Here is a 15,032-nt window from a genome sequence, read left to right as displayed (position 1 = left end):
AGACGGAAAGGAGTTTGTCAAGGTGAAGAGAGTAGGGAGGGCTGTCTAGGCAGACTGAAAATCATGTGTGATCACACAGCATAGGGAAAGAAATGGCAGGGCTGTATTCATTTCCTTTTATTGTGTTTAGCCTCTTTTACTTAGGTGTAGTTTACATAGGGTAAATTACACAAACATTTCTGGCCATTATTTCTTCAACATTTTTTCTGTTCTCCTCCACCTCCTTTTTGCCTAGACTCCAATTACACATATGTTAGGCCACTTGATTTTTGTCCCACAGGTCACTGGACCACCGTTAATTTTGCCCCCGGGTTTGCTCTCTTCAGTTTGAATAATTCCTATTGCTTAGTTATTTCTTCTACCATTTAAATTTTCTAGTAAGCCTAGCCAGTGAAGTTTTCATTTCAGAGACTGAATTTTTCACCTCTAAAGGTCAGTTTGATTTTTTTTTATACATTTGATTTTTCTTACATTATGTCAATGTTTTCTTATTTAAGCAGATTTAAGTAGCTGTTTTAAAGTCCTTGATGATTAATTCCATAATTTCAGTTATGTCTGTTTCTATTGACTAATTTTTTTTCTTCTGGACATGGATCACATTTTCCTTTTTCTTAGAGCTTTTTAACAATTTTTGATTGGATGCTAGACATTGTGAATTATAGCTTTTTTTGTCTAGATTATCTTGTCATCCCTTATAGTGTGTTGACGCTGGTTTTGACAGCAAACTACATTACCTGCAGAATTGCTTTTTTCTGTCAATGCATATTTTCAGATTGTGTTAGGGTGTCTAAGGGTAGCTTTAAACCAAAGTTAGTTTAGCCTGATGTCAATAGGTGACACTTTTAGGGTCTCTACTGAATGCCCCAGGTGTACAAAGAAGCCTCTTTCCTCTGGCTGGTCACAACCTAAATATCTCCCCATGGTGTGTAAACTCTGGGAACTGTTCCACTTCCATCTTCACAGTTTTTCTGTTTTTGTTTTTTTGACCAGCCTGGTGGAATTTCATTTCATGCTCACAGAGCTTAGCACTTATCTTTGGACTTCAGCTAATGCACATTTTTTGCTACAAAAATTGTAGTTCCCTTAGCTTTCCCAAGTTCGGATGCCTGTCTCCTCTGTCAGCAAGCCAACCATACTCTCATTGGGTTCCTTCCCCTGTATACAGAAAGCAGCTAGAGGCTGCAAACGGAAACAATCATCATTACTTCATTTGTGTCTCTTTGCTGCCTGTTGTCTAATGTCTGAATTGTTTCCTACAATTTTTTAGCATCTCAATTGTTTAATATATTTTGTCAGTTTCCAAACTGTTTACAACCGTTTACAAGTCCAATGTCAGTTAATGTGTCTTGGTCAGAAGTATAAGTCAATTCATATTTGTGTAATGATCACCCTGATTAATATCCTAAAAGAGTCTCTTTTTCTCATTTATAATCAATACCACCCCTCAGAGGTAAATTGCTCTTTGAATTTTATTTCAATTCATTCATTCAGCAAACACTGAGCCATTATTATTGGCCAAACATTGCTGTACATGGAGAACAGATAGATAATTTCTCTGACTCATTAAATATTCAGCCACACAAATAAACGTAAAATCATGACAATGGAAGGTGCTTTTCTAAGAAGTTAATAGTACTATAAAAAAAAATTTCATAGGAGGAATTTTCCTTATCTGGGTAGTCAGGGAGCGCTTCCTTGAGGAAGTGATGTGAGTCAGGATCTAAACAATAAATAGGAGTTAATTAGGGGGAAAGTTTGGTGAGGGGAGTGGGGAGAACATTCCAGAAGTGGAGCACAACAAACCTCACCAGTGAGGACCATGAAAATGGTCAGAATCGCTGGACAGAGCAGTCTGAGCAAGGGTCTGAGATGGGTGATGAAGTTGGAGGCTTTGCAGGTTGGATTCAGGATCGGTGTCCACTCTGGGAAATGGGAGGCTGTGGGGACATTTAAAATAGATAAGTGATGTGTTGACACGGGGAACGAGGAAGAAGGCGGTACGAAGGATGAGTCCTTGGCTTGAATTATTAGGTGAGTGGTGGCGCCACGGATGGAGATGTTGAAAGGGAGTTTCGGTTGTAACTTTCGTTGGGCGATGGTGTTTGGGAAAGAGCCTCCATCTGGTTTGGGTCGGATTGAGCCTAAGGTTCATTTGTGATATCAGAAGGAGATATCAAGTATGGGAGGTTAGATATATGGAGTTCAGAGGAAAAGCCCGGGGCTGGCGATTGAAAATAATAAGTGATTTGCATTTCTTAGTAATGAAACCGTGGGTGTAACGAGATCAGCTGGAGAGAAAGGAGCCATCAAAGCGAGGAGAGCGCCACAACCAGGCGCGGATGCTGGAGGGCTCATTAACGCGTGAGGACGGGGAGGAGACAAGGAACCGGCGGAGGGGACAAGGAGGAGGAGCAGAGAGACAGGAGACGTCTAGGGGAACGTGGCGTTCCAGAGCCCAGGGGAGGGACGGGATAAGTGCTGAGTGTGTCAGAGGCTCCTGGGAAGTCAGGTAAGATGAAAGCCTGATAAGTTCACAGGCTGGTCCCGTTTCTGTGGACCCGGGAGCCAGGCTGGAGTGGGCCAGGGAGAGAGTGGGAGGGGAGGCCATGAGTACGTGGCTCTTGTGGATGTGACGGGAAGGATGGAGATGGAGCAATAGCCAGAAGGGAACATGTTATTGTTTTTGTTGTTGGTGGTGGTTTGTCTTAATGGGCAAGACTTGAATGTATTTAAAAGTCAACAGCAAGGATCTAGTTGAGAAGTAGATGTCTAAATACAGAAGAGAGAGGTATAAGGGTCCTGAGGTGCAGATAAAGGATGGTTTTTAAAGTCTGGGGAGTGAGATTGACCTCAGAAGGACCGGGGGAGGCGGAAGAGTGCTGGGGAAAGCAGGGTACCTCTGAGGGTCTCTCTTTTATGCGAGGTAGGAGGCAAGGTTGTCTGGTGTGTGTGTGTGTGTGTGTGTGTGTGCGCGCGCGCACAATTCCATATGTGGCAAAGTGAAGAGTTCACCTGAAGGAGATGGAGAAGGTTGAGACACTCCCTACAGGTCGTGGGAGAGTGAGCTGATGGGCGCGATGTCGCCCGGCAGATAAAGGAGGGTGGCAGGGAGTTCACAGCGGACCGGCCCGCCTTGCTGAGCCACCTTTGCCCCAGCGCTTGGCAAAGAAGGAACAGAGGGGTGGGTTATTCCAGGTTTGAGGCCTCACCAACAGTGCGTGTCACGAAGACAATGGCCCCAGGGAGTGTAGGGTTTTGGAGTGAAATCAAGCTCTTCTTCGACAGCCAAGCTGGATAAGGAGGCAAATAAAGACTGGGAGGGGGATGCACTGAGGGCAATGCAACCTTCCCAGGAGGCGGGAACAGCCGCGTGCTCCAGGGCGCTGCTGGGAAGGGGTGGGGGGGCAGGTAAGCTGGGCCCCAGGGAAGAAGGACCTTGAAAGCCAGGCGTTGGGCATTCCTCCCAAGGTCAGCGGGGAGCCCTGGAGGAGTCTGAGCGGGTGAGTGAGACACACAGGGGACTTGCATCTGGAGACAGCCCGGGCTGTCTGCAGTGCAGGGAAGACTGCAGCTGGGAGATGGGGAGGAACCGAGACAGCGAGAGGCAGTGAAGGGTGAAATGAAGGCACCCAGTGGTGGGAGAGGAGCCCAGAGCAGACCAGGCGAGCGCAAGGAAGACAGCATCCCTGTCACCCCGACAGGCAGAGCCCCTCAGGACGCACGGTACCCCAGGCCACAGTCGTGTCGCCGCTAAGAGAGGGGCGAGGGTCTTCGTGGAGCTGGCAGAGAGAAGGTGCAGCCACAAGAGAAGTTTGGACCAAGAGAGTCCAAGCAAGGAAGGAGTTTGGATTATAAGAACCAACCCGAATGATCTTTTTTCCTGGAGCTTTTTTCCGAGAGTAAGGACCTGCTTCTTGAGGCCCATGGATGTGGAGCCCTGACTGTCAAGGAAGGAGCCCTTTGAGGCTTCCTCCCTGAGGCCCCAGAGAGAAGCAGCAACTTGCCTGAGGTCACAGGGAGGCCAGCGTCATGGGCAGGGTGCCGGGACACCTATGGGCAGACGAGGCTGCCAGGTCACAGGGTCTCCCCTGCTCAGCCCAGACCCCCCTGGCGCAGGTTTTGGGGCACAGAGCAGATGTCCTGTAGCAAGGCCACATGTGCTGATGGGGATGTGGGCCCTCTGGGAGGCACAGGGTGTTAGCAGGTGCACCTGAGAACCCCAGCCAATCAAAGCCTCCCCAGAATGGGGCACAGGCCCCTGGTCAGACGGGACAGCCTGGTGCTCTGTGGCACCTCATCCCTGTCCCCGGTAGCAACTCCCTCCCCTTTGGGCCTGGCTGACACTCCGCCTTCAACCTCCTCCCCTCTCACAGTCACAGATGTCCAGGAACAAGCCTGTCCCTTCACCCCGCTCCCAAGGGAAGAATGCAAACTCACTAGAGCCACAAAGGAGAAGCAGCTTTGAGCTCATGTCCACTGTGGGCCAGATGCTGTGCTGGGCCTAATACACACCAGTGTAATTTTTTCCTTGGAGCCACCTTCTTTCACAGGCAGGAGACAGCGCGGCTCGGGGAGGGGAAGTGATGCCAGGGGTTGCATGAGGCTGCTGCGCTTTAAGTTTAAGCATATCTATCGCTCTGAGGCTTGGCAGGATGCAAGTGTTCCTGCCTAGGCTCTGACTTCTGGTTGACTGCCAAGACCAAGTGCTGCTATTAAATTATTGAGGCCAGTGGTCCCCCAGGTTAACACAGCAGGGCATCCTGCAGACCCCGCAGTCTCACAGGGCTTCCAGGAGGCCCCCAGGTGTCACAGAGCTCGTCACATAGAAGAACCCCGGGGTTCTAGTCCCATGTTCCCCCTCATTTACTTGGTTCTGATGCTGGTGTAAACCTCTTCCAACCCAGATCAGCATACGGGTATCTACTGAGCCCCTGCACCGTGCGTGGAGTGCGTGGTAGGAAGAGGGGTGGATAGACAAATCAATGACACAGGAAATCCCAGAATAGCCCTCGAACCTTCCATTCTGATCGAGCACTCCTCCAGGCCAATCCCCTCGGTGGATCCCTGGCCCAGAAGCAAGTCTGCCCGTCTCTCCACGTGGCCTTTCATTTCTGCACCTGTCACTGCCTCCCACCCCCTTTCCCTCCGGCATCTGCACCACTGAGATTCCGTTTCATGGCACCTTTGCTGTTCTTTGGACCCACCTTGCACAGGCAGTTCTCTTGGCCTAAACCTCTCCTCTGGCCCTCTTCCCCCACTAACAGTTTTCAAGTCTCAGCTAGCTGTCACTTCCGGTAGAAGCCGTCCTTACCACGAGATGCCTGTACTTGTCCATCACATGCACGTCTCGTACCTGGTGGGTGGTATTTGCTACCTGTCTGTCTTCCCAGTAAGCTCTTTAAGGGAAAGGACCCTGTTTGCTCCTCCACGGTAGCCCCAGCACGTCACATGGAGCCTGTTGAGGATGACATGTCCAACTCAATGTACTGAACTCATGGACTATAAATAAGTGGTCCTATTCCTCAAGGAACCTACAGATTATTACATAGAACTGCACGCAGCCAGTGCATGGAGAAGTAGGAGTAGAATCAAGTGTCAGAGCACGAGAGGAGAGGAGAGACAGTGATGAAACCACAAGACGAAAAGAGGTTGGGGGAGCCTCTCAAGAAGGCACATGGTTAAGTAGAGTTTTCAAGAGTGAGAAAGAAGGGCTTTTCCATGAGCAAAGGGAAGGGACATTCCAGGAGAGCAATCAGCCTGTCCAGGGCACAGCGGCGTTAGTGGTGGGGAGGGTCAGAGCAGCACTGGGAGAGGAGGGTCATGGGCAGATGGCCATTGCTAAAGGATGCAGAGGGACTGAGGATGGAGATACAGGTGGGCAATGGAGCTGAAGAGAGGGGAAGGAGGGGCATGTGCCGTATGAGGGCTTTGCCTCTAACCCCCAGGAGATGGTCTTTGTGCAGAATGAGGTTGGTGGAGTTCAGGCTGGCAACCTTGAGAAAAATTGATTTGAGGTAACATGGCTGGAGGGAGGAAGATGAATCCAGAAGGCTTTGGGACTGTCCAGGGGAGAAATGAGGAGAGTCTGGATCAAGAACAGGGCAGGGGAATGGAGAGAAGGCGAGGCTTGAGAAGTCTCAAGAATGAAGAACAGTTGGCCACTCCCTGGGTGTGGGGAAGAGGATGACGAAAGCCTGCGGAGTGATGGGCAGTTTTCTGATGTGGATGACCGACATGAGTGATGTGACCATCTGAGAGGAGGAGAAAGAAGGAGCAGGCTCAGGGTAGGGGAGCTTAGGGGGTCCGCTTAGAACATATGGATAAACTGTCCAGTGGGTGGGTGGATTTTTGTGAGCATAACTTAGTGAGAAAACTTAACTTCAGCCAAACAGACAGGAAGCTACAAAACAAAAATTGCTGAAGCAAATAAATGGAAATGGAGAGAAATTTACAGTTTCCCAAAGGAGTTGCTTGTTCAGCAAAAAGATTCCTCATATAGTTCCTTCTAACTTTAGTCATCTCTAGTGCAATAAAATGTTATCCACTTTATATCAATTTACTTCTGACAAAGAGGTTGTTGGGGACGTGGCTATCGTGTTAAGACTGGCCTGACATAGACAAGTGATCTTACTGCTCTCAATCCTCTGAACAATTCTATAGAGTACAGGTAATTATCCCTATGTCACAGAGCAGAAAAAAAAAAAACCCTGAAGTCTAGAGAGGTTAAAATTTTGCCCACCGTGAACGTTAGAGGTGACGCAGGCCCAACCCTGACCTACTCCAAAACTGCTGGAGCTTCCAACTGCCATCAGGTCCTCAGTCTAAACTCCTCCTGACGCTGAAGTCTTGCTGGATGAGACCTTTCGGGAGAGCAGGCACCTGGAGGACCACGGTTGCAGGCAGCTTTCTGCTCTCGGGTTCCGTTTTTTGAGGGTCATCACTGCAGCAGTAAATACCTCTCACTAGGGAGATGCAGCCACGGTGAGAAAATGATCAGATCTAGACAAAAGGGACAAAGGATGTTTGGAATGATCTCTAAGGTGCAGGAGATCACTTCTGGAGACTAAGATTGGGGCTTTGCAATCTGTTTTCATTGTCTCACTTCTTAAAAGTGAGCCTATGAAGCAGAAAAAGCGAAGAGCGTGGGATCTGGGATTTGGATTTGGGATTGTGACCTGACTTTGAATTCCAGGCAGAACACAGACTAGCTGTGTGACCCAGGGTAAGTTACACCATCTCTCTGAGATGTTTACTCACTTACTTATAAAACAAGAGCACTAGTGTCTAAATTAGGAGGTTATCGTGAAAATCAAATGAGATTACAGGAGAGAACTGTTAGCTGTCTTGCTTGACCCCATTCTATTGCTAATGATGTGGGGGGTTGCAAAGTCACTGATTCAGGGGCTGGACCCTCAACCTACCTCCCCTCAATGGTTCTTTTCTCTCTTGCAGACTTTTCATTCCAAAATGCCACCTTCATTTTATCAAGCCTTCTTAGTTGTTATCCTCTGTGTTCCAGTATATTGTGTGCCCCCATCCAGCTCCCCCAGCAGAGGATCTGTCTGCCCTTCCCCTAGAAAAAGTAGTCCCGCCTCTCAGGTGTCCTCCAGCAGCACCAACTTTGCCTTCCGCCTGTACCAGAAGCTGGTTTTGAAGGCCCCGAGTCCAAACATCTTCTTCTCCCCCGTGAGTGTCTCTGCTTCTCTGGCCATGCTCTCCCTTGGGGCCCACTCAGCCACCAAGACCCAGATCCTCCAGGGCCTGGGGTTCAATCTCTCACACACACCAGAGTCCACCATCCACCAGGGCTTCCAGCATCTGGTCCACTCCCTTGCTGTCCCCAGCAAGGACCGGGACATAAAGATGGGGAGCGTCCTCTTCATCAGAAAGGAGCTGCAGCTGCAGACAAATTTTCTGGACAACGTCAAGGGGCTGTATGAGTCGAAAGTCTTTTCTACAGATTTCTCCAGCATCTCAGCTGCCCGGAAGAAGATCAACAGCTATGTGAAGAGGGAGACCAAAGGGAAGATTGTGGACTTAATCCAAAGCCTTGAACCTCAGACAGTCATGATCCTGGTGAACCACATTTTCTTTGAAGGTAAAGCTCTGAGAAGTTGATTTTGGTTTTAATGTTCTGTTCCTTCCCCGCCCCTAGTCAAATAAGCTTCTTTTATTACTGTATGTTTTCAATATTTATCCACGTTGTAGAACATGTATCAATACTTCATTCTTTTAATGGCTGAGTAATATTCTGTTGTATGGCTATGCCACATTTTGTGTATCCATTCATCAGTTTAGGGAAATTTAGGCTATTTCCACTTCTTGGCTATTATAAATAATTTTGCTATGGACATTAGTGTACAAGTTTTTTTGTGTGTATATGGACATATGGTTTTAATTCTCTTGGGTATTTTTAAGAATGAAATTACTAGATAATACAGTTACTCTATGTTTAACTTTTTGAGGAACTAAGAATAGCTTTCCACAAAGGCTGAACCATTTTAAATTTCTGTGAGCAATATTTGAGGGTTCCAGTTTCTCCAAATTCTCCCCGACACTTGTTAACATCTATCTTTTTATTATAGTCATATGGTGTCTGAGGTGGCATATAATTGTAGTTTTGATATTCCTGTCTCTGATAACTAATGATGCTGAGCATCTCTTCATGTGCTTATTGTCTGCTTTGTAGACAGCATTTAATTGGATCGTGTGTTCATTTTTTTTTACATTTCATTATAAGTTATATCTGATAATACCTGTGATTTGAAATATGCATACTATTTGCTACGGGGTTGCCAGTTGTTCATATGAGAATTGTTAAGCATTTAGTCTTTCCCTACTTTTTCCCTACTATACTTTGATATGCTAAGTTTCCATAATTCCTCCCTCTGATTCTGCATTCTTCACTCCCAAACTGGTAGGCCTGTTTAATATGTGGTAGTTCTTCACTGTTTTACGTATTGTAACTGAGAAGACAAATCCCCATCTACTTTATTTTTAATGTGTTAACTCCCTCAATAGTATTTAGATGTTGATTAGCATTGGTTAAAATAGATAGATTAATTCTGAACAATCATTAGCATTGCAATACTCCAACATTTCACCCGGCATAATCTGATGCTCTTTATTCATCAGGTCTACTTTCAAACCCACCTTATATACTCTATACTTCTTTGCATGTTTCTTACACATTTTTTCTGAATTTCTAGTTTTTGGTTCATATTTTTTTAATTGAAGTATAGTTGATTTACAATGTTGTGTTAATTTCTGATGTACAGCATGTATTCAGTAATATATATATATTCCTTTCCATATTCTTTTTCATTACAGGCTATTACAAGGTATTGAATATAGTTTCTTTATGTGGATTCAAGTTACTGTCTAGGGTCATTTCCTGAAGGACTCCGTTTCGTATTTCTTATAAGCAGGTCGGCTAGTGTCTGTTTTTGTTTATTAGAGAATGTCCTAATTGCATCCAACTATTTTGGGGCTCCCTATTCTGTTCCATTGATCTATTTGTCTATTTTCTTACCAATAACACACTGTCTTGATTACGGTAGATTTATAGTCCGTCTTGAAGTTGGTTAGTGTCAGGCTTCCTACCTTGGTCTAGGGTTCTAGCCCTACTTTTTTTCCTTACGCAGCTCCCAGTCTGCTGTATCTTACTGCAGACAAAGGCTATTATTTTTTAAGGCTACTCAAGAGTTGAGGAGTGGGGAATGGGACTCAGGCAAGTTAAAACACCACAAAGCTCACTGTTCTTACCAAGATTGAGCTGTTTTTCTTTCATAAACTATTCTCTAATTTTCTAAAAGCATTTGGTTGATTTCCAGATTCCTGAACAAGTTAATTCTGACTCTCATTACTTTTATGGGGGAAAGAGTTTTCAGAGGTTTTTACTTCACACCTTCTTGCTGTCTTCACCTCACTGATTATACTTGGACATAAAGCCCTCCCTTCTCTCTTTGTGCCAGCCAAGTGGGAGAAGCCCTTTAACCCTACGTATACCACTAAAAGTTTCCCCTTCCTGGTGGACGAGAGGACTACTGTACATGTTCCAATGATGCACCAGGTACAGCAAGTTGCTTTTGGGGTGGATCTGGAGCTGAACTGCTCTGTGCTGCAGATGGACTACAGTGGAGACACCGTGGCCTTCTTCGTCCTCCCTGGCCAGGGAACAATGAGGCAGCTGGAACGAGCCTTGTCAGCCAGGACAGTGTGGAGGTGGAGCCACTTACTCCAGAAGAGGTGGGCAACAGTGTCAACTTGCTGTGGCCTGAGGCAGGTGATGGTGTACATCTAAGGATGGGGGAAGATCATGATAACAGCTGTTGAATAATCACTCCTGTTAACTGAGAACCAACTGCATGCTGAGCAGGGAGCTTCGTGCTCTGTGTACATGCTGTCACTTAAACTTCGCCATTACTTGACACATAAGAAGTGTTATCACCCCCATTACAGATAAGGAAACAGAGGCTCCAAGAAGGGAAGTGAATTGCCCAAGGTCGTGTAGCTAATGTGTTCTTGCAAGAGTCTCACGTCAACTGTACCTGTTCTGTGCTAGCAGAGTTCACTCTATCAGCCAATTCAATATTAAATTCCATGGAATTATTCTATACAAACACACACAGAAGCATTGCTGCTCACCTATAAGATGACGATAATAGTATTATTAAACTCATAAATTGTTAAAAGGATAAAACTAATTGCTTTGAATAAAGTGCTTAGAAAAAAACCTCAGAGATAAGTGTTCAGTAAATGTTAGCTCATAGTAATATTATTATTAGTTCTCGTTATGGAAAGGATCAATAGGATATTAACTATCAGATAAAAGGAAATGTCAAAGTCTTGTGCACAGTCTCTTAGCAGTATTTTCTTGGCATTGTTAACATCAACCCCAGGTGCTCAGAGTCTAGGAGGGGAGAAAAGATAGTATCAGGGATCATTGTAATTCAAGAAAGACAAAGGTCAGTGCCCCAGGGGAGGGTGGGCAGAGTTCGGAGGAGCTTCTGGCATTGGCCGCGGTGCATCTGAGCCACAAGTATGGGTAGGACATGAAGGATGGATAAAACATAGAGGCTTGGTTGGGAAGGGCATTTTTGGTAAAGGAAACAGCGCTAGCAAAGATGCAAAGTAGGGATGAAAGGACCCTACAGAATGTTTCAGAGTTTTCTTCTCTCCTCATACTGCAGCAAGGGCTGGAAAGAGGAAGAGGAGGCAACACGGAGGCTGGGGGTGGAGGTGGGGGTCTCTAAAGTGTAGCAGACGGAGCACAGAGAAGATGGAGCTGGCCAAGCCAGCGCAGAGACGGAAGGGAAGAGAGAGCTGTCCATTGTGCTAGATGTCAGACGAGAAATTCCAGCAATGAGGAACTAAAGTGTTCATCTCTCACTTCTGTGCTTTCCCTCTGCGACTCACTAAGTACATGGCCTTGGGCAAAGCATGGTCAACTAAGATTTACCATCTTTAAAATGGAGATAATGTTAATGAATGTGCTGGAGAAAATGCCTGGCACATAGTAAATTCTCAATAAATGTGGGCTATTCAATAAATGTGGGTTTGGGGAAACCACTGCCAAGGAAGAAAAAATTGTGCCGAACTTTAGGGCTATGCTGTCCAATATAGTAACCACCAATCACATGTGATTATTTAAATTTAACTTATTTAAAATTAAATACAATTAAAAATTTAGTTCCTTGTTGGCACTACCCACATTTAAGTTTCTTAATAGCTACATGGGGCTAGTGACTACCATACTGGACAGAACAGAGAGAATATTTCCAACTGTACAGAAAGTTCTATTGGACTTTGTTGCTCTCAGCCAGGGTTTGTCTCAGGAAGAGTGGTGGGGAGGCACACTCTGGACCGGGGCTGGGGTAGAACCACCTCCATCACTGCCAGTGCCTCCCTCTGGTCTCTGTCATGGGCACCTTTGCTGGGCCCCTGTATCAACTCTGCCCCTACTTCACTATGAAGCCCATTTTTCATCTTATTTACCTTCAAAGCTGGACTTGCTCATCCAGGAGGCTTGCTTCCAGAGCAAGCTGGGTTGGTTGTCTGGGATGTGTTGACCCCTCCAGCAGCAACCAGTTCCTAGAGGAAGTGCAAAGTCCCCTGAAATGCCACCCAGAATGGGCTCCATGGGCTGGTGATCTCACTTTGTCTTTTTTTCTTTTCCACAGGTGGGTGGAGGTGTTCATTCCCAAATGTTCCATTTCTGCCTCCTATGACCTGGAAACCATCCTCCCGAAGATGGGCATCCGGGATGCATTTGACAAAAATGCTGATTTTTCTGGAATCACAAAGGGAGGATTCCTGCAAGTTTCCAAAGTGAGTTAGTCAATGAGCATATTGGCCTGAAAGAATGAGTTGGAAGGGCCTGTAGAGACTGGTTCATCGAGGGCTCACATCTCACTGATAAGGAAACAGAGGCCCCAAGAGGCAAAGTGATTTCCCTGTGCAGAAATATGTCTGGGTCTCATGGCTGCCAGGCCTGTGGCTTTATGGCCATCGTACCACAGATACACAGGCATCTTTTATTCCTCTTCAAATAAGTGCTCCTAAGGTCCAACTACAGTGCTGTGGGAATCACGCCTCCCTTCAGCAGGTGGCACTTCTGCCCCGACATCCACGGCAGGACAAGCAGCTGCCCACCTGGCATTTGAACTCCCCTCCCTGCAACCCAGGTGCTCACACTGAGTTCACAGCATGGCTGCTTGCGAGGCATGAGAATCCAGTAGATGGGTTGTGCTCGATCTGCAGTTGAAAGAAGGAAAGAAGGGAGAGAGAAGGGAGGGAGGGAGGGAAAGAAGAAAGAAAGGAAGGAAGGAAGGAAGGAAGGAAGGAAGGAAGGAAGGAAGGAAGGAAGGAAGGAAGGAAGAAAGGGAGGGAGGAAGGGAGGGAGGAAGGAAGGAAGAGAGAAAGAAACAAAGAAAGAAACAAAGAAAGAAACAAAGAGGGGAAAAAAGAGCTGATTTCTACAGTGTAAGATATCAGAACTAAAAAATCTAGATTCTGACTCTCTTGAAACAAATCACCAAGCCCAATTCCCACATGGCAGCAGTGAGCCCAAGGATGCCCTTCACCCTCGCCATGTGCCCCCTGCTCTTACAACACGTCTCCTCAGCTCGTTGGGGTTACCTGCCCAGCCCCTGTCCACATATGGGTTTCAGATCCCTGACCTAAAATTTTATTTGGGTGACAGATTATAACAGTCAGAAGTGGCCCTGGGCCACTGCACGAGATTGGTGTCATTGGTGTCCAGGGAAAGAATGGCATCCAGAGAGGTCCCTCTGGAATAGGATGCGCGTAATGGACTTTTCCCCATTATATGCTTTCCTGCACACACAAAAAACAGTGCTTGTGATTGTGGAGAGTTCTCAGCCTCCTGAAATTTAGGAATAGAAGACCAAGAAGGGATCCCATACTTAGTAATACCTAGCCTATGTCTCCTGTGCAGCAGTTGTAACAGTTACTACTGCCAGCGAGGTCATGAGCCCCTGCTTGCTGTGATCTCCTTTAACTCCGTGGATAAACTTGTGGGAGACATGCAATTAACATCACACTTTTATAGATTTGAAAAGTGAAACACACAGCACTTAAATAGCTTCTGCAACCATGAGTGGCGAAACCAGAACTCAAACCTAGGTCCTTCCGGTCTGGATTTGTGACCATCCAACTCCATGCTTACCGGCCAGGTGACCAGTAGCCACAACACCTGCCACTGGTTGAGCAAATCTAATGCCAGGAATTATCTTGAAGCCTCTCAAGGGGGTGTCTCCATTCCCAGGCAAAACACCAAAACTCAGTAAGTAAAGGTGTCTGTAAGGGAAGAGCTGATGGTTGTTCTTCCTCTGGCAGGCCGCCCACAAGGCTGTGCTGGACATCAGCGAGGAGGGCACCCAGGCCGCAGCAGCCACCGCCACCAAGTTCACAGTCCGGTCGAAGGATGGCCCCCCTTACTCCACCATCTGCTTCAATAGGCCCTTCCTGCTGCTGATTACAGACAAAATCACAGAGACCATCCTCTTCCTGGGGAAAGTTGGAAATCCCACTAATTTCTAGGTGGAAGAGGCTTGTCATCTGAATACATGTCGACGATGTGCAGGAAATGACATACCACGTGGCCTGCTGCTCCTGCTGTGACGTTCGGAAGTGCTGTCTCTTGCTCTGAGGGTCCACCCGACCCCGGCAGAGCTGCATGCGGCTCAGTTGTCCTAAGGCAGCAGTGACCACAGTCACAAACCAAAGCCCACTGACCCCCGGTCAGTGCTCTTTTCCACAAATCCTCCCGGGTCACTAACTTCATGGAACAGTTCTGGGTTGGTGGACTTTCAGCCCTCAGAGTCCCTGGGAATGGTGACATATTGATCAGTCACCTTTATTGCAGAATTACAGTAATAAATTCAATAAACCCAAAATGTGAATTCAGCCTGCAACAGTGTTCCCACATGCCTCCAGGGTCCTAGTCTGAAAATGGTTGATCTGCGAAGTCACGGTGGCTGGGTCGTCAATATGTGACATTTCAGTGGCTACATGAACTCCTTCATCCATTCATTCAACAAAAACTTACTGAGCACCTACTGTGTGCTGGGAGCAAACCAGACAGACAAGGTCCCTGATCAATGGGACCTACGTGGAGGTGACAGATGGCCACTGCCACAACTGTAAAAACAAACATATAAATAAACGTAATTGTTAAAAGTTACAGTAAGCACTGGCAAGGCATTGACTAGGATGATTTGAATAGGACGAGACAGCGAGGAGGTGTTTCTGAGAGCACAAAGGCTGAGTTAGAATGAGCAGGTGCATTGGAGGGACAGAAGGATGCCCTAATGGCTGGAATGATAGAAACAAGGTCAGAGAGGTACAGGGACCCTGGTCAGATCATGCAGGGTATTACTGGTTGAGGAAAGGAGTCTGGGTTTGGAAGGCGGAGGGGAGGGTATTAAACCAGTTGAGTTTCTCAAACAGGAAAATGAGGGGTTAATGTACTAGTTGTTAAGATCTCTCTGAGTCTGTGCGATGGTTTT

The 15,032-nt window shown here is 46.7% G+C and overlaps 1 protein-coding gene across 1 annotated transcript; it reads left to right on the top strand.

The window, feature by feature from the left end:
• The first annotated feature begins 2,306 nt into the window (after positions 1 to 2,306).
• Positions 2,307 to 14,409, top strand: LOC102517209 (serpin A9). Its single transcript, XM_006184214.3, has 5 exons — positions 2,307 to 2,509; positions 7,453 to 8,098; positions 9,975 to 10,248; positions 12,183 to 12,330; positions 13,861 to 14,409. The coding sequence occupies exons 2-5, from the start codon at positions 7,468 to 7,470 to the stop codon at positions 14,062 to 14,064; spliced, it is 1,257 nt and encodes a 418-aa protein (XP_006184276.2). The 5' UTR covers positions 2,307 to 2,509; positions 7,453 to 7,467; the 3' UTR covers positions 14,065 to 14,409.
• Positions 14,410 to 15,032: the final 623 nt, after the last annotated feature.

The sequence above is a fragment of the Camelus ferus genome, chromosome 6, assembly GCF_009834535.1.
Source record: "Camelus ferus isolate YT-003-E chromosome 6, BCGSAC_Cfer_1.0, whole genome shotgun sequence".
Lineage (NCBI taxonomy): Eukaryota > Metazoa > Chordata > Mammalia > Artiodactyla > Camelidae > Camelus > Camelus ferus.
Note: the sequence above shows the minus strand (reverse complement) of the source record. Positions and strands in the feature narration are given on the sequence as shown.

What these genes read in the sequence shown, in the direction of transcription:
- LOC102517209 (XM_006184214.3), top strand. Translation starts at nt 7,468, where the DNA reads ATGCCACCTTCATTTTATCAAGCCTTCTTAGTTGTTATCCTCTGTGTT. An exon ending in GAACCACATTTTCTTTGAAG is followed by an intron (nt 8,099 to 9,974) that starts GTAAAGCTCTGA and finishes TCTTTGTGCCAG; the next exon opens with CCAAGTGGGAGAAGCCCTTT. An exon ending in AGCCACTTACTCCAGAAGAG is followed by an intron (nt 10,249 to 12,182) that starts GTGGGCAACAGT and finishes TCTTTTCCACAG; the next exon opens with GTGGGTGGAGGTGTTCATTC.